Source organism: Perna viridis, chromosome 2 (assembly GCF_037379345.1).
Source record: "Perna viridis isolate PV_CMFRI_1.1 ecotype Kerala chromosome 2, ASM3737934v1, whole genome shotgun sequence".
In the NCBI taxonomy this organism is placed as follows: domain Eukaryota; kingdom Metazoa; phylum Mollusca; class Bivalvia; order Mytilida; family Mytilidae; genus Perna; species Perna viridis.
In genome coordinates this window covers 51,397,215-51,419,026 of record NC_142446.1, presented here as the reverse complement: position 1 = coordinate 51,419,026, position 21,812 = coordinate 51,397,215, and the positions used below count along the sequence as shown (strand labels likewise).

The following is a 21,812-nucleotide window of genomic DNA, read 5'->3' as shown; positions in this document are numbered from 1 at the left end:
TTTTTTTAAATATGTGTGTTTCTTAGTTCACCTTTGAAAAAAATAAGGTAGGTAGGTAGATATTTTTCAGCTATTTTTTTCACAGTGAGTCAGTACGAGAAACATTCGTACTTTTAACAGTGCTTATTCAAAAATGACCAAAAAACTTTTAGAATACACTAGCTGAAAAAAAAAAGAGCAGGAAGGGTAAAAGGAAACACACATCATTTTTTATTTTGCCTAAGCACCAGTATGACAATTCAACAGCAAATGAAAATATCAAATCATGATTTTTTGTCCTCTTCTGTACTGTCATTATCTGTTTTCTTCATCTTTTCTGTCTCTTGCTTATCTTCATTCTGTACATAATCTCGAAACTTCTGTTGGAGTGATGGTTTTTGTCCTTGTGCAGACTCCAAAGACTGACCAGATTTATTCTTCAAATCATCTAAAGTCAGATCTTCCTCTTGAAAACCACTGATGACTCTATTGAAATGATAGTCTGATTTACTTGGGATGATTTTCACGTCCTCAAATGGAGGTATTAATCCTGCAGCAACATTACGTCTCTCCAGATTGAGAAAGTTAAAAGTTGGGCATGCTATTTCCTAAAAGAAGACATACATTTTGTGTTCATTGTATTAGAAATGTCTTAAATACTGTATATTGATAAATACTTAAAAGTGTTTTAAGAAGGAAGACCTAGGTTATGGTCCATAATTCTTTCAAATTACTGGTATGTGTATATTAACTATTTTACATAAATCTTATGTAAGCATCTAAGTAGGTTGATTTCAATCTATTTCAAATCAGTGCTTGAACAGTTTAGACAAAATAGAATATGATAGCAACGTAAAACTGATTTGAAGAGTTGTGTCCCTTAACCCAGATCTTCCTCCTAAAAAACCACTGCCAACAAATTAGAGGTACACAGTTCCTCTGTTAGAGGATTTAGCATTATATGTAGGTAATGTGCATAATGGAAGATAAACTACTGTCTTAACTCTAATGCCTGTGAAGGGAGATAATCTAACTGAAGAATTTTACATGCTGACACCTTGAAAGGGCAACTCCTCCGAATCAACTCTATGAATTTTGATGAAATTCTGTAGGAAGGTAAGCCATTAGTAGATAAGAACTAGAAATCATTGAGATGGAATCTATCTTTGTAGGCCCAACTGTGGCAATTAAGCCATATATATCTTGAGATCAAATGTTCAAGGTCATAGGCCACTATCCATGGCACATAGGCTTTAGGTTATGTACCCACACACTAAATATCAAAAGCCGAGATCAAAGGACAAAAAGTTATAGCCTGGACACAAGATCTCACAGAAAAAACAGGAATTTGATATAGAGGTCAAAGTTTAAGGTGAAAGGCCACTATCCATGGTATGCAACACATTGTCTTAAGGTGATCTACCCACATGCCAAATATCCAAAGCCCACATCGTAAAACAAAAAAAAAGTTAAGTCAGGACACCAGTGTAAAGGATGGACACTAAAGGGTGTTAAGAACATGTAGTTCTTGAAATATACATTTTTTCTACATTTATTGACTAAGTCAAAATGGAATTCAGTGACTACATATACGTTGAATTCATGTTTGTATTTAACTGTGTGTTTATGAAGTTTATGTATTGTCTCTTTGTAGAGGAATGGATAAATGGATTAACATATTTACCAGAAGAAAAATAAAAGAACATCTGCATACTCATGACTTATCAATCATTATTATCGATCATGTGAATCCTACATAAGGCGATTGCCACTTTTCGTGGCAGGGCCATAATAATTTGAAGATAATAAGTTTACATGCATGCTTTAAAACTTTTTATCACATTTGAGAAGTGACACCAACCCATGTTCATATATAGTATTTGGTGCTTATACTTCTCATTTTAACAATGAACTGCACATTTCCAAATCATGAATTAACTACATTATAGGACAAAAGAACCAAGTATTTTTTTGGGACTGAAGGAATAGTTTCATTAAAGAAGGCATTTGGTTTATACAGGTTCAAAATGTATTGAAATTGATATGATGGGACTTCAGAAGAAATCTGGTTTGGACAGGATATTCAGAATATTCAAGGTTCGATTTAGACAGATTATCAGAATATTCAAGGTTCAGTTTAGACAGGTCATCAGAATATTTCAAGGTTCAGTTTGGACAGGTCATCAGAATATTCCAAGGTTCAGTTTAGACAGATCATCAGAATATTCAAGGTTCAGTTTAAACAGATCATCAGAATATTCAAGGTTCAATTTAGACAGGTCATCAGAATATTCCAAGATTCAGTTTGGACAGGTCATCAGAATATTGCAAGGTTCAGTTTGGACAGGTCATCCGAATATTCCAAGGTTCAGTTTAGATGGATCATCAGAATATTCCAAGGTTCAGTTTAGACCGATCATCAGAATATTCAAGTTCCAGTTTAGACAAATCATCAGAATATTCCAAGGTTCAGTTTAGACCGATCATCAGAATATTCAAGGTTCAGTTTAGACAAATCATCAGAATATGCAAGGTTCAGTTTAGACAGGTCATCAGAACATAAATCAATATATATATCTTACTGTTGGTAACATTTCTACATTGATGTTGTGTGATTTTAGGTATCTGTAAGCAGTGTTACTGATAGATGATCCCCTGTCTCCTACACCAATCACCACTATATCTGTAATGTAAGAAAAACAGTTTTTTATAGTTGCTATGCTGTATCCATATGCACCATTCAAAACATCATAGTTTCCCTTTTTTCATCTTTTCTATCGACTGAATATAGCCGAAATATTGCTGCTTGGGCATTAAACCCCAATAATCAATCAATCAATCATCTATCTTAGAAATGACATTTTATGAGCAACTAATTAGGTCTTTCTAGAAAAGCAGAGGATGTTTACTCTACTTGTGTACCTAGTCCATACTACCAGTTTTAAGGAGGTAGACCTATGGTGAGGGACATAACTCAAAAAATCAGTGATATGTTTGTATCATATTCAACTTCAACAAAGCCTCTCAAGCTTTCTTTTGAAACAGAATAAAATGAATCCAAGTTAATTAGATGCTTACATAAAATTGATTACAAATGTTACAATGATTTTTAAGAGTTGTGTCCCTTACCCTAGGTCTACCTCCTTAAGTGGAGTTCAGATTGTCCATTTACTTTTCTATGAGCATGTTGTTTTGATTATTTCATATTCTTTGTTATGTATGCCTATATTTTTGGCCAAGTTGCTATCCATGGATCATCTTCTTTTCAATTTCTGTTCAGATCCTGGTTTCCTTGATTTCCTGTCAAATCTGCATACTGGCTAGTAAAAAAATCAGGAATTTGATTTTCAAGTACACATGTACATGTAGCACTCCTGCTAAGAATCATGCAAAATGTGATACATGGTTAGAAATCCTATAAATTTTCTTTTGACATTTTGTAAAAATTGTTATTAAAAACAAAAATTAACATGTGGCTTTTCATATAACCCTTGGCCTCAGACGGTATAAATTATACAGGACATAATGTAGAATTCAAACTAAGGGGTACAACTCTGTAAGTGACACTGAAAAACTTTTTGATTTTCAATGTGAATCATCTCCTAAGAGCCTGAGACCAGATAGATTGGAATGAATAATTATACATTTTATCATATATACCCATACAATATAAAAGCAGAATATCATTGGGGAGGGGATTTTTCATGCATGAGAATTTTCAAAGAATTAAAAGCCAAAGAAAATTTAATCATCATTTTGATGATTATTCTCAATGTTAAAACCACAAAATTAAATCCCCAGAAAATCAGTTCTTCATTTAAAAAAAAAAAGCAAAATGTTATCCCTATGAAAATTAAATGTTTTTACAGTAAATACCTAGTTTTGGTACCAATAAAGGGAACAGTGACAAAGCTTCATTTGTAATACTGGCCGCATTTTTAACCTGAAAGAGAAATGTAGTTGTTGATACCAGAGTTATGGAGAATTTTTATATACAGTGTAAAATTGTGTCACAGTTACATTCTATTACATAGTGTCTGCATTCTTTTGTGAAAAAATATGACCATAAGTTTTATTTCTTCTCATCAGAAATCTTTTATATGAAATTCATAAAACTAATCTTAATTGGTATTTGAAATCCCAATGACCAAACAGTTTTGAGTGTAATGTGTAAATTAATTACCGGTACATGTACAAATGTATGTACTTACATTCCAGTGTAGAATATTTTTAGGGAAAACAGCAATAGGTCCAAATACTCTAGTTCCACTGTTCAGAGTGAATCCCATACTACTAAAGGCATGTATATACAGGTGGTTTGATTCATCATTAAGTGTGGGAAACTGTAATTCTGTTTTCATATGTGTACCCTCAGTGTTCAAACATCTTACTGTGGTTCTGTTTTAATAATCAATGTATTAAAAAATATTAAAGAATTTGTCATGAATGAAAATAAATGTTGTATTTCATATTATGTATCTATATGTACTTTCAAATACAAAAAAAATATACATGAATTGGTGAATTTAATCCAATGAATCAATCATGTCTTGACTAAATGTGCATGTATATTACATTTGCAACTCATAAAAAAAACTGTGATATATTGTTGCAGCAATATCTAGTATTCTTTTGAATTTCGTTTAGTGTTGTTCAAAGTTAATAAACATAACTTAAAACTACATGTATGGCTACGCACCACATTTAATTATGGTACTCTACAAAGAGTAGTTTAAAAAAAAACATGGTCTATGGTCTATAATTTACATTTGACTTTGACAGAGTAAAAAAGAGCCACTTCCAGACTCTACATGTACATTATTGTATACATGTACATGTATTACAACCAATTATATGTACATCATGTACATGTAACATGTATGATTGCTTGAAGGTCAATCAGACTGTGTGGCTCTCAAATTTGTGACTAATTTTGTTTTTGTTTCCTCAGGATCATTTCTTTAGACTGTATCTTTTTTCAGAAAAGACACTTTATTCCCACTTTCAAATAAAATACAATATTTTGAAAAAAACTTCATAATTATGACTTTATAATTGCTAAATTGGTAAAATACCATAAGAGGGATACCATAGTACCCCAATTGAAGGGTTAAATAAAATTTCAGGGCTTCTATGGAACTAATCCCTTGGGGATTTGGCGCTTTAGATATTTTTTTTTTTGATTTTGATCGGTGGTGCCTGGTGGTCAAATGTATATCTCCAACGCCGGATCCCAAAAGGGATTAGTAAGGAACCTGTCCATACGAGTTAGTATTGGGTGGTCTTACCCTTTCAACTTTAAAATAAGAGATTGTACTCACATTGTATGTAGTTTCTTCCCTTTAAGTAATGATTGCCTCACGTATTTTGCAAGCATGGTCATTCAATGGCTTGTTTCATAATCTGAAATGTTCTCCCAACGATTGAGTAACAATTATGCCGGGGAAAGTAACACTGATTATTTATGTATTTTTATACAGACAATTCGTCCATTTATTTATCGGAACCTTAAAAGTACCAGGACCACAACTCACTATGCCACAATCATAACCGGAATAAAAAAAAATGATTTTTCATAACGTTACAACCCGATGCACATGAAATGTAAAGGCCTTTATTTCATTTCTTAGCATATTCGTTCTTGCAAACAACTTTAAAATTACTACTGAACCGTCGAATGTTCAACATTATAAAATAACTGAAAGTATGTAGTTTTTAGATCTAATTGTACATTTGGAAAAATAGTAAAAGTAAATACATCAAAGAAAATAAAGAAATATACAGTATATGTTTTGAAACATATAGTAACCAATATATTTATAGCCAGTAAAATATTTGATTTCTGCATTTTAGATATTTTTTTTTTCAAAATCATACATGTTTACACGGAGTTAAATATATAAACCCTTGATGTTTACAAGTCTTTTCCATTTGAGAGACAACATATTTTTTTCAAAAGGTATTTATATACTTGCTTTTCGAATAAGAAAATCTTAAGTCTTAAATACACCATGTTTAATCACATGTTTCCCACACTGCAACTGTCCTCTTTTCAATTTGGATTCTACCATATCGGTATCCAATGAAGAAAGAGAGGGGTTGCAGGGTCATAAGAGATTTGGACTAATATTGGTTTAAAACAAATGAATATCGTATAAAAAAAACTATTGTTTTCTTGGTCCTCATATACGAAAAATATAATAATGTTTATCATATTTTTTTCTATTATGTGAAGGTACTGCAATTTTTCCAGGTACTAGTATGATGTTGGGTGTAATGATGGAACAACAAAAAGTCACTGCTGCCCATAGGTTTTTCAAACTTATTATCTATATTTGATGAACAAGTTATTATAAATGTATATTTAGTTTACAAAAACTCAAACGGACCTTTTTATAAGAGCCCGACTTCTTCATTATTCTTGTTACCGTAGATTTCGGATTCATATGTATTTCAACCGGCATTTCTCCGACCCCATGGAACGCCGGTTTTACAACTTACCTTCCCTATGTACGACTTGTATATACGTCGGCTACAAGAGGGTACACATATCCAGTAACATCTCCGACAACGGCGCTGCGTGGAAATGACTGTTAAAACAAGTCACACACTTGTTCTCTCGTTTTTCTCTCTAAATCTGGGTTATTCGGGCCATTTATTGCCATTTTACGGTTCTAGGTTTTGGATTAAGTCTAATTGCCGCAAGTATTGAAATACATTGAATTTACCATTTCCAGTTTAATCAGCATTTCTTTTTATTGAAAAATATTAAAAATGAATCGGCCTGAATGGATAATTGTCCCACATGTAAGGAAACTGAAGGCAGATTCCGGAGTTCATTGAAGGCTTATCTATAGACTGCCTTTGGTTTGTACATCGTGTCAACATTTCTGAAATAATTCTCTTGATCCATACTAGATTAATTCAATCACTGAAATTCTTACTTCTCATGATCCCAGTATGACTTTTTTGTAATACGTATTATCTTTTGGGAGAAGGCACATGTTTTGATATAGAGGATCATGGGCGTAATAATACTTTAGCGAGTTGCATTATCTATTTGACCAAGAACTCCAAAAATAGATGTCGAGTTTTCATAATTAGGCAATGCGGATTAAGTCTCAAATCAATTTTAACGAAAATCATAAATACTTTATACAAACCAAACTTGCAATTGAGGAGAAAGTGATTATATAAACGACTCCAGCATTGTGTGATAAACAAATCCACTAAGCTCGGGGTCTAATTTGTCAATATCAAGTTGCTGGTCTACATGACATTCGGCCAAATCCTTTCTTTTTCTTATTGTAGATTTTTTAAGGGAAATAGTAAGCACCATTGGCACAAATCTTGATGTTAGCCAAAGAACTACAAGCAATAATGTGATAAAAGACTTTTGTGTAACTAAATGATTTGGACTTTTCTGTCAATTCGTATGAATATCATATCAATTGGGGTCATACAGATGTATGATATTCGTTCATGGAATATAGTTAAATTAATATATATACACATTTACAAATATATAAAATGCAACATTCAAAATATGTTTCCAAAAGCATTTATTATCTTGTTCTTGGCATATAAACTAACACTAATAGCAGCGGGGTACAGGTGTTCAGGAACGTATAACCACTGTGACATCATACCATGGGTGGTTGGTCACCATGTTCAGCCACGTGTGGATTAGGCACGCAAACCCGTAGCATGTCTGTCTGCTGCGATCCAACTAAAACAAATTCATTAACACTTCCGGTATGCCTGCAGTTCTGTAGGATATCGATTCCTTTCTACAAGAGCAATGGGATTGAAAGCAAAACGTATGAAGTATGTAATCTCGGGAAATATAACAAACTACTCAATAAATGTGATTGTTTCGTCGGATTTGTTGGTAGCTGATGTGAAAAGGGTATTGTACTTAGTTTGGATTTTATTCACTCAAAATTAAAGTTAACAAAAAATTTGAATTTTCGTACTTTCGGAAAAATATCTTTGGAGAATCTAAAAAAAAGTCTCGGAGTCTTCTTCCTTATTTTCTATATTATAGTATAGTTTCATATCAAATTTGAAAAGATGGACATGACATTAAGATACTCGAATTTCACACAATTTGTAGGCTAGTCGTTTGATATAAGTATATCATCTATTTTCTGCCTATGTAACAAATATTTTTGTAGCGTTATGTCTTCTAAGTTACTTTCAGTTGAAAATACTTCATCGACCACAAGTACACCGGAAGCCACCATTACACCAACGCTCCCTAAAACAACAACGACCATTTCACGACCAACGACATCAAAACGTCTTCAAACCACTACGACAACTACTACAACACCACAACCAACTATGACATCAACACTTCCAACCACAACGACGGCTACGACAACACAAGGACCAGCTACGATATCAGCTAAGTTTTTCCTAGCAACATACGAGCAATAACTGACATTTGCGATACAATTTCTGTTTTAGATCACAACTTTGTATATGCTTTTTATCACAACTGTAAACTTTCTTTATCATATCAAGAAAAATGATATTCAAATGTTTGTTCATTAATTTCCTGTCATTAAAAAAAATTGTGTGTCTAAATGCATTTGAATTACTTTGTTTAAAAGGAAATAGAACCTACAGCTGTAGACCTGACCCTTGTAAACATGGGTTTCGTGTTGAGAAAGGGGATGGTTTTGAATGGAACCGCAACGATTTACTTTCTAATTGTTCAGACAACTGATAGTGTACAGAACACGTTTCCCCAATTAATTTCAAATTGCTAATTCACTCTATGGTGTATGCATCCTTTTCTTTAGATGCAATAAACCTATACCATTAACTATCCGTGTCATTCTTTTGTAGTTGATTCCTGGGTTATTGGTCTTATAACTAAAAGCACATTGGCACTGACGGTAACACCTGTTGAGAAGTTAGTTGCTGAAAACTCCAGAAATGTATAATTCTGGCTGTTGAAATATAGAATAATTCCTTTAATAAAGACGTCTGTCAACACCACTTATCGCCAAAATCAACAAAGACTATTTCTTTTGTTACACCAGGGCACAATGCTCGGTGCTTATATATATAAACAAACAGACAAACAAACAAACAAACAACAACAGCAACAGCAAAGGCAAAATAAAACAAAAAAGAGACATCTACGAAAGTTTGCGAGTAGTCTTTTATCGTCGTTTGAACAATTCTAAATTTGTATCTTTTGATGAGATGACAACTGAGCCAGTATTTTCCGAAGAGTTCAAACACGTTTATTTATTTAAGAAGTTGTCTTTGGAAGAATCATGCAAAATCTGAAAAAATATGATACACCCAAAAAAAGGCTAGATATTTTTATTTTTGTATTTAAGTTGTTTAATGGGTCTATATTATGAAATGTGTAATTATTCATTCCAATGTGTTTGCTCTTAGAAGAAAATCAACATTGAAAATCCAAAGGATTCTATTGTACTGGTATTTGAGCGTTATTTATTGAGTTATCTCCCTTAATTTTGAAATATACAGTGCATTCTATATAATTTTTATCTCATAAGAACAAGGGTTATATGGGAAACCGAATGTTTATTTCTGTTTACTATGGCAATTCAAACAAAAATCAAAAATAAAAATATATAGGCTTTTCAACCATGAATCACATTTTGAATGATTCTTATGTAGAGTGCTACTTAAGTATTTCATTCCTTCAAAACGATTTCAATCATACGTTTTTTTTTTTTTCAATTCATGAACAACAATTATTCTATGTTTAAGCATTTTATTATATGGACAACATTTAAACTTTACAGGACTGCCCATTTTTCTTCACCAGCAAATACTCAAACCCCTTAAAATCTCAACGGTAAAAATGACAGTGTGTTTTCTAGATATTGAACCCTGATCAAAGCATCAATATCTGGCATATACTTAAGTACCTAATTTCCATGGTTCCCATCACCAAAATGGAAATTCTTCTAAATAACCCAAATCATGCGACAAGTTGCTCTATTAGTTCAGTCCACTTAGCACATAAACATTCACATTCCCTTTAAAATCATGCTTAAATGACACTATAAAGTAAAAAGATTGAAAGTAGTTCTCTTCACTTCCTTTTCGAAATGGTGTCATAACCAGTTATGTGGTTGGTTAGTCAAAACCAGGGATCATCAGAACCATGTGATTGTCCAAGTTGACATAAAGATCGAATTTTTTAATTTCCTTATCTCACATTAAGTTAAAGGACAGCATCATAGATTTTATTGTATATTTCATAACAAACCATAATTTCATATCATAACTCTTCAAAAAACATGCAGTTTTAAATTTCTAAACATTTGTAATATACGGAGTATTGTTATTGACTTGAGACTTTAACGTTGACGACCCGGATCACTACAAAAAAAAATCAGACTGTATTGTTCTTGGCAGAACTACCCTGTGCTTCAAAATCTTTTACAAATGAAATAACACACAAAAGCAATAAATAAATATTGAAATATTGCATCTTCTATTTGATTTATAATGAAAGTGCTTTCAAGGGAATCATGAAAGTATTTAGGGCCATGCACTTCTATTTCAGATCAGAGTCCGTTTAGTTTTGTGAAAGCGTGAATATGAAGTATTTTGGTATTTTGGTAAATCATTTTTGAGTAAATTGGACTTAAAAGTAGAAGTGGTAGGGTTCTTTTTTGTATCAAGTCATTTCACTTATACATGTATGAAAAATCATATATGTATACTACAATTATGCCAAATAAATGACTAAGAACGAAATCAACAATGGAGTAAAATTATATTTTATCAGTGTATGGCTGGCTCTTCAATGCAAAAATCAAAATATTTAATGATGGTGAGGGCAATATCACAAAATAAGTATAGCTTTCGGGTTGCGATATGGATAAAAAAATGTATTGCGGCCGTAGGCTAGGGCAGTATAATTTTTCCATTGCCATATTACGATGACCTTTGGGCAATCTGCATTTTGTGTTAAGTGAAATTTTTGTAAAGTATACAGGATTGTAAAGGATTAGCCAGCAATACTTAGGAAAAATCATAATCATTGAATAGGTCCAAGGACTGTTTTATATCAAGTGGCGAACCCGCCGCGCACCCCATCAGAAATGAGAAAAAACAATTTGCATGTAATCTTGATTTTTCACGAATTCTACCCCAAGCGTTTCTTACCTTGCTTCAATCGGCCTTTAATTCTATTTACGCCTTAACCGAATTTCCTTGACCTGTCATTGAGGCGTGGTTAAATAATATCAAAAATTTGATAATTTTTTTTTAAAAAAGCTCTTCATAATTGCATTTGTTTTGTTCTATGTTTGGATAATCTGGTATTGTTATCGTTTCCGGTAGATGCCAATGTTTAGCAAACTGTATCAAAACCGGAAATTTTCTTGAAATCCTTGAGTTTTTCAAACAATCAATTTGAAATTATTTGATTGCTAAAAATTTGAGTTGAGGATAAGTTTAATTTAAGATTCTGTATGAAACCGGGCCTTGGTCATAATGAGTGTTAAACCTGCTCATGCCAAAGAGTAATCAAGGCAACCAAGATTTTAGCGGAATTCAAAAGAACGCATGCCAACTTTACCCATATAATGCTTTTCATCTTCATACACAAGCAAATGTGCCACACATGAGGATCATATGGTTTGCATCATATGATTATCATATGAATCGAGCACCATATGATAATCATATATTTCAGTTAACATATGATAATCGCATGGTAATCATATGATAATCACATGTTTTTCACAAACGTACGATTATCATATGTTTTCAAGCCCATATTATCATATGAAAATCATATGATAATCATATGACTACCACATGATAAATATCATATGATTTTCATATGATTACCATATATTTACCATATGACTCGAGCACCATATGATTATCATATGTGGCACATTTGGCTGTGTATTGTGATTTTAAAACAGGTAATATTGAATTCAAAATATCTCCCTCTTCTTCACCTTAAATTTTAATTTTTTTATTTTTATGGAGTTGATTTGCTTGACATTTTTAATAGAGAAGGTTCGACTTTATTATACTATAACGCTTTGTAAAACATATTGGATCAATAATTCCTGAACAGAAGTTGAGTAGGCAGTGCGGGTTAAGATAAGTTTCAAATCAATTTTACCTAAAATTAGTAATGCTATGTTCACCGAAAAGGCTTATATTATATTGCAATTGCAAGTGTCGAAGTGAAGAGAAAGTGATCGTATAAATGACCCCAGCGCCGTATGATCTACAGATTCTACTCATTCAAACCTCTAAGCTCGGGGTATTATCTTTTAATATAAGATTCCTGATTTATATGATATTGGAATGGTCGTTGCTATTGCTAAATCCTTTCCTTTCTATTCTTTTATGTAAATTTTTCAAAGGGAAACATAGGATAAAACTTGATGATAACCAAAGTAGTAAGGTGTTATATATAGTGGTGGTTCATGCAGGACATGACACTTTCATTTTGACTTACTAAATGTTCACTATATTTTCCGTTAATTTGTATGAATATAATATAGATTGGGGTCATATAACTTAATATATAAACACGGATTCGAATTTTATTAATACAGATTTCATCGAAACGTAACATTCAAGATATGCTTTCGAAAGTGTTTATTATTTTGTTCATACTTAAGCAAACAGCGGCAAGTTACAGCTGTTCAGGAAAGTATAACCACTGTGATATCATGCCATGGGGGGCTTGGTCGCCATGTTCAGCCACTTGTGGAACAGGCACACAGTCTCGAAACATGCCTGTCTGCTGCGATCCAACTAAAACAAAACCGTTAACACTTGTGGTGTGCTTACAGATCTGCAAGATATCGATTCCTTTCTACAAGAGCCGTTCGATGGAAAGCAGAATGTGTGGAGTATGTAATCACGGGAAATATAACAAGCGGCTAAATAAATGTGATTGTTTCGTCGGATTTGGTGGTAGCTGCTGTGAAGAAGGTATTGTATTTAGTTTGGATTTCTTGAATTCGATGAAATTTATTAATAATGTAATTTCGCATCTCCGTAAAAAATCAATTTGTCTGATACAATCTAAACACAAATAATAACGAGTTTGAGGGTTTCGTAACAACAAAACTATCATTTAAAAGATAAACCCATTGAATTTTAAAAAATTCGTAACACACTGTAAATTTATTTATTTTCTCAGTGAACTAATTTCGCTATTTTCGCGGTAGACTGAAAAGGAGAAAATGCAATGTAGTACTCCCGAAGTTGATTTCTAAGACAACGTAACACTAATCACTGTTTTAAACTGCGAAAATTGATATTTGCAATTGGTTTCACTTGAATAAATCCGCCAAATTAGCAACCCCGAAAATTAATAAATTTACAGTGGTTGTTTAATATGTGTATATATATTATAGCAAGTACTTTTTGAAGTGTTGAGTCATTTTAATAAATTTCAGTCGTAACAGCTACAACAACTACACAGAAACCAACATCTAACCCCACAACAACAGCAACAACGACACCACGACCAACCACAACATCAACAACATTCCCAACTACTGTAACAACACCACAGCCAACTACAACATCACCAATTCCAATCACTACGACAGTTGCAACAACAACGAGACCCACTACAATACCAACAACGCTTTCGACTACTACAACACCACAACCAACTACAACACCAACAACAGTGCCAAAAACCACCAAAACTACTTCAACGAGACCATCTACAACATCAACAACAATTCAAACAACTACAACAGTAACAACAAAACCGAGACCAACTACAATAACAACGACCATTCCAACTACTAAGTCATCTACAACAACACCACGACAAACGACAACTTCAACAACACTACCAACCTCTACGGCAACTACAACTATATTGAGAACCACTACAATACCAACAACATCTTCATCCACTAGGACAACTACATCACGACCAACTGAAACATCAACAATACCAATCACAACGTTAACTACAACACTACCAACTACAATGGGAACACAAAAAAGAATTTCAACCACCACCGCATTAACAACAAGACCAAAAACAACTACAACCTCAACAGCAACAACATATTCTACAAAAAGTCCATCTATAAAGTATACAACAGTTTCTACCTCACAGCGGCAAATTACAACAAAAACAATTCAAGCTACAAAAAGACTGACTACAACGCCAATATTAGCCCTAAGCACAATAACCAGATCTAAACCACGACCATCTACCACCACAACGATACTTCCTATAACATCAAATTCCATCACTGAGCAGTCGAAAAAACATCCACCTTCTACAGTTATGACAAGAAAAAGTATTGCGACTTCTCTACGAATGCCGGTCAAAAACTTTACCGAAAATTCGCCAAACGTTATGAATTATTTGACAATGAACATTTCTGGACCAACAAAGTTGATTGAAGGTAATTCTAAACTGATTGATGGTGTGCTTTTAAAAAAAGCTGTTTTTTTTTTCTAATACCTTACGATTTAATTACATTCTAGAAAATAGACCTGTTTTAGAACACAGCTGTGTTGTTTTTGTTAACAGATGGCAAAGTCCAAACATCCAATTAAATAGCAAGAAAACATTTGTAATCTCTGAACAGTATTTTTAAGCGTACTCATCTTTATATCATAATGCACTTGAATGACTTTGTTTAAAAGGAAACAGAACCTACAACTGTAGACTTGATCCATGTAAACATGGGACTTGTATCGAGATTTGGAGTGGTTTTAAATGTGAATGTTTGGCAGTAGCTAAAGGGAGAAGGTGCGAAGAAAGTAAGTTTTAAATAAAGTAATGTATAAACACAAATAATAATTTCTGATAAAGGGTCTTTTAGATAAACGGCATGCAAAGTACAAACTAACCAGAATACAAACTAAGTCTAGAGTGCAATAAGTGTTTATTCTATTTATTTATTAATTTATTTTTAGATGGTAACACTGTCAGTATACAAGAGCTAATCTTCCCTCAGGCCCTCAAAGTTTGATCTGTTAACTCTAAAAGAAATCTCTTTCCACTATGGACCAGATTTGTTCTCCATTGGTTGCTGATATTCCGAGTGTAAAATGAATATTCCTCTTGGGGTCAGTCACTCTATGGTGAATACAACATACTTGGTTTAATTGTTCAGTCATTTTATCGTATTCAGAAGGTCTGCAAAGAAAACCAAGCAGTTGATGGCACATGACTAATTTTGTTTTCTTTTTTTTTATGAATTTCATATTACAAAAGCATCCTTTCTCAAAGTTGAATGTTGTTTTTTTTATTGCATGCAACGATTGAAGAGAAATAAATTACATAGAAAGTATACAGTTCATTGAAAAAAGGGAGATCACTTTTTAATTTGAGCAAAATTTGTTGTTTTTTTAGAAAACTTAAAACCATTTTCCGAGCCATCTAATGTCGATTTACAACAAACTGTATACTATTTGACATACAAATGACAGATACATTCGAGTGGAAGAAAAAATCCAGTATGATGAAATTTACCCTATGCCACCCGAATCATAGAATCTGTCTGATTTTGACATGGATAGCCTATTAACGAGATATTGTTTTGGCAGTTTTCTAATTTCTCATTCACTCTGTGGTGATCATTGCAATTTTTACATTACTCTAGTTATTTTACCAGATACACATTATGTTTTTAGTTTATAAAGATTCACCATTTACATCCTGAATTTATAAATTTCTTGTAGTTGAGCCCTGGTTTATTGGACTGATGACGACATGCGCATTGGCACTGTTAGGTCTGCTCTGTTGTTGCATAAAGTTCTTTCTCGTGTACGTATATTTATATTACTTACCGGTATTAAACAATAATTTAATTTGATTTATATCAAACGTTCTGATTGGTTTGATCTCTTTGAGCAAATCGTTTTTTTTTTCACAATTAACTTCAATAGTTGCGAACTCCACGATTAAAAAAAGTCCAAACAAAATGCAGTTTTTATAACGAATCAATTCTTAATATTAGATATTTGGATTTGAATCCATTAGCAAACAACATTCATTTATTGACATTATTAAAAAAAAACAAGAACGCTGAAGCAAAAACTAACTAACACAATAAACATTCAGTCATATGGAATTTACGGCACATTACAAAATAAAAAAATAAATAAATAAATAACAACTGACGGCTGAGTGTGGTTTAAATTTACAATGTTGATGTTTTATCACACTTAAAACAAGAATTTTATTCATGTAACTTTTATATCTTTTTTTTTTTTTTATCACAGAATGAAGACTGATGAAGATCAAGGTCGTTACAAATCTTCAGTACATCCTATTACGGTAACACCTGTTGAGAAGTTCTTTCCTGAAAACTAAATTCAAAAAGTTTTAATTCAGGCTGCTAGATTTCTATTGAGCACTCCTTATGATTTTATTGATTTAAGATTTCTGTAACTATCCCTCACGTGCCAAAACCATCAATAAATGCTTAATGAATGCACATTTTTTGTTTTCTTACAAGGAGCCAGCCATGTTTTAAACAGAACCTCAACAAAAGTTTGTAACTTTCATCGCCGTTTACGCACAACTGAGTGTGCATCTGATATTTTAATTCAGTTCTCCAAGATTTACTTTAATCGAAATTTTAGTATCTAAACTGTAAAAATAAACAAAATTTTGTTTCCCCTTTCTCAATCTTGAAACCAGTAGACGTACTAAAAATATTCAGGATTATTCAATTTAATCACAAGGGGAAAAAAAACTTGAAATCCTCATCTTGTTTTAGCTTAATAATTACAATCACCAAAAATAGTTTATGAACTCATTCAACAAGTCTGTTGGTATGATAGAGAAAATCGAATTCCTGTGTTGCTGTTATCTATTTTTAGACACAGGGACATCAATGTATCATTTACTTATCACGAGGCATGATATTTTGCCAATATTTGACACATGAAGTTTTAGGGTATATTCTGAAAAATGATAATTCCTATTTTGCTGTTATCAAATATAGAAAATGTGACAAATATCTGCGTACAATACATGATGAAAGTTGGATTATTTGGAATCATAACATAGTTTAGTTGGCCAAATAAAAATTGCTTACATAATCTTGACGACAAAAGGTGAACATTTAGATCTACTGTGAATAAGTAAACTGAAAAATTACACAAATAAATTTTCCATTTTTATGTGTTTAGGGCAATGTTTTAACTTATCTACCAAAATTATCAAGTTTCTATCACCATTAGAACACATGTGTACTAATTTATATTAAGAAAGTGGTATATTGTGAAGTTGTAGTCGCAAAGCATTTTCAAATACCGGTTTTGGAACATCTAGTGAAGAAAAAACGAGGCACAATGCTATCATTGTTAAATTGCGTTCATTCTAATTTCAAAATCACCTTACTTATATCAAAACCCTTTTATATAGATAATGATAAACTCAACAAATGATAACAAATGAAATACTGAAAAAAGAAGAATACGCGAACTTTGTTTACAAAACCTACGGCGCGTGGTAGACAATTTTTATTCCGGATATGAAATTTCAATTGTCCCATTTTTTTTCTATCCTATTTATTCGTTTATTCAAAGACACCAAAAAGGAAGATTAATCGTCCACAATTGAAAATTTATCATTATTTAAGTACATAAAAATATTACAATAGTTGCTTATGTCATACTTGGCGATACCATGAAATTTTTTACTGCTTGTTCTCTACTATTTTTTTTTATATTTTGGGTTTCCATTAAATTTTTGCTAATACCCATACCGTTCACAACTAAAATTGGATTCATCACAATTAATCTGAATCAATAAGCTAAAAACGTACTAAATTATAAATTTTCCATTTTTCTACAACAGAAAAAATATTCTATCATCGTGTAATTGTTATGTTCTAAATTTAACCAAGTTTGCTCTTTTAAACCTTTCATACAAGTAATGGTAAAAAGTAGTGGAAATCCTAAATGTTTATGTTGCTGTTAAGATTAAGAGAATTCCCTTGTTGGCAAACCCATCAGCGTATCCCTTACTAATTAAAAATTTAATATAAAATATTTCACAAAATCTTAAAATAAGATTTCATTCAATTCGAAATATTTTAATTCCTACATGTATGATATGACTATTACATATTTCAATATTCGTTCTTCTGAACATGACAAATATGAAAAATAACTGAAGATATAATAGTAGGATTATGTACGATATATCACACAAGGACATTCATAGTTATTTTTCAAATATGAATCACGTGCAAAAGAACAAAACTGATCTCATATATTCAGTATATCCACTTTGTTTGGGTAATTTCTAATTCATATTGCATGCTAAAGGATAATATGTAGTTCAACGACATGTATATTTTACTAAAACGTTATAATAACGAAAGAGTAATCAAGGGAACCAAGGTTATAGCGGTAATCAAAAGAATGTAATCCAGGGACAAAGAGCAGACATGGATAACAGACATACACGACAAAGAACATAGAGTAACTAAAATTATACATACGAAGTAACAAAACCTAATGAGCAACTCGGACTCCAATAAAAACTGGGAACATGGACCAGGTGCACTGGTAGGGTAAGCGTCCTCTGCTTTTCTAGAAACACCGGCCGAGTTGCTCATAAAAAGTCAAGTCTGGGGTAGACGAAAGAGGAAAGGAAAACTATGAACCGTTGAATAAGCCAGTTTTCATGGCGCAGAAGGATACACGGTAACGATCCACGAGTTCATGATGACGGCCATAAAACATTTGTAGTGATGATTTCAATCTTATAGCAACATAACCCTGCTCCAGAAGACTATTTGTTAGAATTCTAGTGCGATACAGAAAGCGAAAACATGAACAGTCCCGTTGTTATGATTACAATTTTTCCATGTCTGGTCTTTGTCCCTGGATTACATTCTTTTGATTATTGCCACAACTTTGGTTCCATTGATTATTCTTTCATATCTTCTTGAAATTTGACGATTTCAAATACCTTCTGAAATGTTTTCGTTCTAGAAATGGCCTTTTTTACTATATCAATCATGAAACACTTCTATTCGATGCATATAAAAGAGCTGTGATTGTAAATTACTTTAAATCTGATAACAGAGAAAATAAGACCAAAACATTTTTTAAGAATGACAATTATAGCCAAACAAAACAAAAACAATAACTACAATTTAATTTTTTGACAAGATAAGGGTTAGTGAAATCATATGATATTCGATGAAGCTACTTTTTCGTATATTGCCCAAAAATTTAATATATAGTTATAAACAGGATGATAAATTGCTTTATAAATTAATAGTAAAAGGGCACACCAGTTTGTTTTTCGATTGGCTTTCGAGAAACTTGATTATGTTTATTTTCTTACATTTTTTAGTACATATAAGATATAACTTAAAAAATCTTTTAAGGATCCATTAAAAAATACTAACAAGTGAGAAGCTTATTATGTATTTACGAATCTTAAATATTTTGTTTCTTACGTATAATGTAGTGGTAGAAATACATTGTGCCGGGAATTGCAATTACTGTGACTTTGCGTCGTGGATCGCTTGGTCACCTTGTTCTGCAACATGTGGACCAGGAACGATAAAAAGATACAGACACATTTGCTGCCCTTCATCAGATAAAACGTTACTAGAATGTTTGAAGACATGTTACCTCACGATGTCGTACTATATGACCAAAGCGACAGAAGGCAGAAAATGGGGCGTATGTAATCACGGAAAATATAAAATAGATTTACATAGATATGATTGTGAAGTCGGCTTTGGTGGCAGTTGCTGTGAAAATGGTATTGTGTATTTGACTTTATTGTAGCATCCTGTTACATGTTATACTATGGTATTACATCAATAATGACAATATTTGTGTACAATGATTGATAGCTGGTGCCTAAAAACAACAACAACAAACGCTTACTAACCTGTTTACCTCTCGTCAATTTGCTTCGGATATGATTTTGGTACAGCTAAGCCTAGCGTATCTATTTATACTACTTTTATTACAGTCAAAACAAAAACAAACAAACAAACATGAAGAAAACTTTTCCAGTGTTTTATCATATTCTTCGAAAGTTTTTTTAACAAAGGGAACAGTATGTCTATAGATGTACCTTTTCAATGCTACATTTCAAATTCTATGATTATTTCCATTTTTTTTAATTTCCATTTATTTTCCATGTTTCTAGAAAAGCAGAGGACGCTTACCCTACCGGTGCACCTGGTCCATGCTCCCAGTTTTTGGTGGAGTCCGAGTTGCTCATTTACTTTTGTTACTTTGTGTGTATGATTTTAGTTACTTTATGTTCTTTGTTGTGTGTGTCTGTTTTCCATGTCTGGTCTTTGTCCCTGGATTATATTCTTTTGATTAACGCTATAACCTTGGTTCCCTTGATTACTCTTTAAAATTAAATTCACTATTTGGTTATTTATTTTGTCAACACGTATTGTTTATGTTAAATATGAATAGCAGTGGATTCAAATTCAAAAACTACTGCTTTGTTAGCAGCGATATGAAGGCAAGCTTGACATTACATAGAAAAATGATTCCCTAACTACAACTTAAAGAATGAACTAACTAGAATGTCTGGGATTATCAATTGTCAATGTCTTGTTATTTTTCAAGGTATAATCAACGTTTTTCTCAGATTTTTTTTGTCTCTACTTGTTTTGCAACTACGCCATTATCTATTTCTACAAAAATGGTATATAAGTGGGTTTACTAATGAAGTTTTAAAAACCTTTGATGCAAATAATGTCTTCATTGTCATTTTCATTATTGGATGTAAAATATTTTTGTTTTATACATGTACGTACTGGTACATTTTTTTACCTTTTTATCTAAAAGAGAACAGAACCAACAATTGTAGACCTGACCCATGTACACATGGGACTTGTGTCGAGAGTAGATATAGTTTTGAATGTGACTGTTTGGCAATTGCTAAAAGGTAGGGCGTGTAGGGAGCGTATGCTTAAAATATGTTACGTTAAAGTCTCTCAAGAAAGGTCGAACTGTTTATTATTTCGATAGAAATTATCCATAACCCAGATTAATCAGAATCGCAATGACATAAAAAGTTTAAGATTCACTGACGAAATAAAAGGGTAAAAACTGATACAAAACCTGCATATGATCACAAAAAATGCTACCCTCCACAGAAACCACATGGTGAAACTATATACAAAAGTCGTCAAACAAGGAGTTGCTGTCAGTCGTTTCTTAAATCGAATCAGAAAATATGGAATGTCAATATGAACCTTCTTTCAAAATATTAGGTGGCTGTGATATGAAATTGTAGAGAAAAATAAATAGATAGGGTAATCAAGGAAACCAAGGTTATAGTGGTAATCAAAAGAATGCAATCCAGGGGCAAATGCCCAGATATGGAAAACAAACTTACACAACAAAGAACATAAAGTAATTAAAATAATACACATAAAGCAACGAAAGCATATGACCAACTCAGACTCCAATAAAAACTGGGAGGATGGACCAGGTGCACCGGTAGGGTAAGCGTCCTCTACTTTTCTAGAAACACCCACTGAGTTGCTCATAAGAAGTCAAGTTCGAGGTAGACAAGAGCAGAAAGGAAAACTATGACATGTTGAATAAATCAGTTTTCATGACGCCGATGGAAACACCATCTATTTGGTGTACAGACGAGTGATATTCCATAGACGTTTTCTTTAAGCAATCTACTACTAATATTTTTTAGTTAAGTCCTGGTCTATTGCCCTATTAACGATGACTTCAGCTGGAGTATTAGCACTGATTTGTTGTTGCATCAAGTTCATTTTCATGTGAGTACATTATTGTCTCATGTTAACTAAATCATATCTGTTAGTACCGTTAGTATTACAACAATT

General features: G+C 32.5%; 2 protein-coding genes across 2 annotated transcripts; one reads left to right on the top strand and one right to left on the bottom strand.

Annotated features, from left to right (window-relative positions):
* Positions 1-187: 187 nt before the first annotated feature.
* Positions 188-5,429, bottom strand: LOC148625687 (uncharacterized). Its single transcript, XM_088569379.1, has 5 exons — positions 5,301-5,429; positions 4,191-4,377; positions 3,856-3,922; positions 2,562-2,662; positions 188-587 (listed from the first exon to the last, which is right to left on the bottom strand). The coding sequence occupies exons 1-5, from the start codon at positions 5,360-5,362 to the stop codon at positions 264-266; spliced, it is 741 nt and encodes a 246-aa protein (XP_088425505.1). The 5' UTR covers positions 5,363-5,429; the 3' UTR covers positions 188-263.
* Positions 5,430-11,894: 6,465 nt separating this feature from the next.
* LOC148625686 (uncharacterized) lies at positions 11,895-16,441 on the top strand. The gene is made up of 6 exons (XM_088571203.1): positions 11,895-11,918; positions 12,633-12,948; positions 13,419-14,396; positions 14,641-14,757; positions 15,682-15,766; positions 16,225-16,441. Exons 2-6 carry the CDS (start codon positions 12,684-12,686, stop codon positions 16,313-16,315), a joined length of 1,536 nt encoding a protein of 511 aa, XP_088427329.1. The 5' UTR covers positions 11,895-11,918; positions 12,633-12,683; the 3' UTR covers positions 16,316-16,441.
* The last annotated feature ends 5,371 nt before the right edge of the window (positions 16,442-21,812 follow it).

Bases quoted from the DNA above. Each gene is read 5' to 3' on its own strand.
- LOC148625687 (XM_088569379.1), bottom strand. From the start codon at position 5,362: ATGACCATGCTTGCAAAATACGTGAGGCAATCATTACTTAAAGGGAAG. The intron at 2,663-3,855 runs GTATTTACTGTA...CTTACATTACAG, and splicing joins TTTATTGGTACCAAAACTAG to ATATAGTGGTGATTGGTGTA. The intron at 588-2,561 runs GTAAGATATATA...GTCTTCTTTTAG, and splicing joins ATGTAGAAATGTTACCAACA to GAAATAGCATGCCCAACTTT.
- LOC148625686 (XM_088571203.1), top strand. From the start codon at position 12,684: ATGCCATGGGGGGCTTGGTCGCCATGTTCAGCCACTTGTGGAACAGGC. The intron at 14,397-14,640 runs GTAATTCTAAAC...TTTGTTTAAAAG, and splicing joins ACCAACAAAGTTGATTGAAG to GAAACAGAACCTACAACTGT. The intron at 15,767-16,224 runs GTACGTATATTT...TTTTTATCACAG, and splicing joins TGCATAAAGTTCTTTCTCGT to AATGAAGACTGATGAAGATC.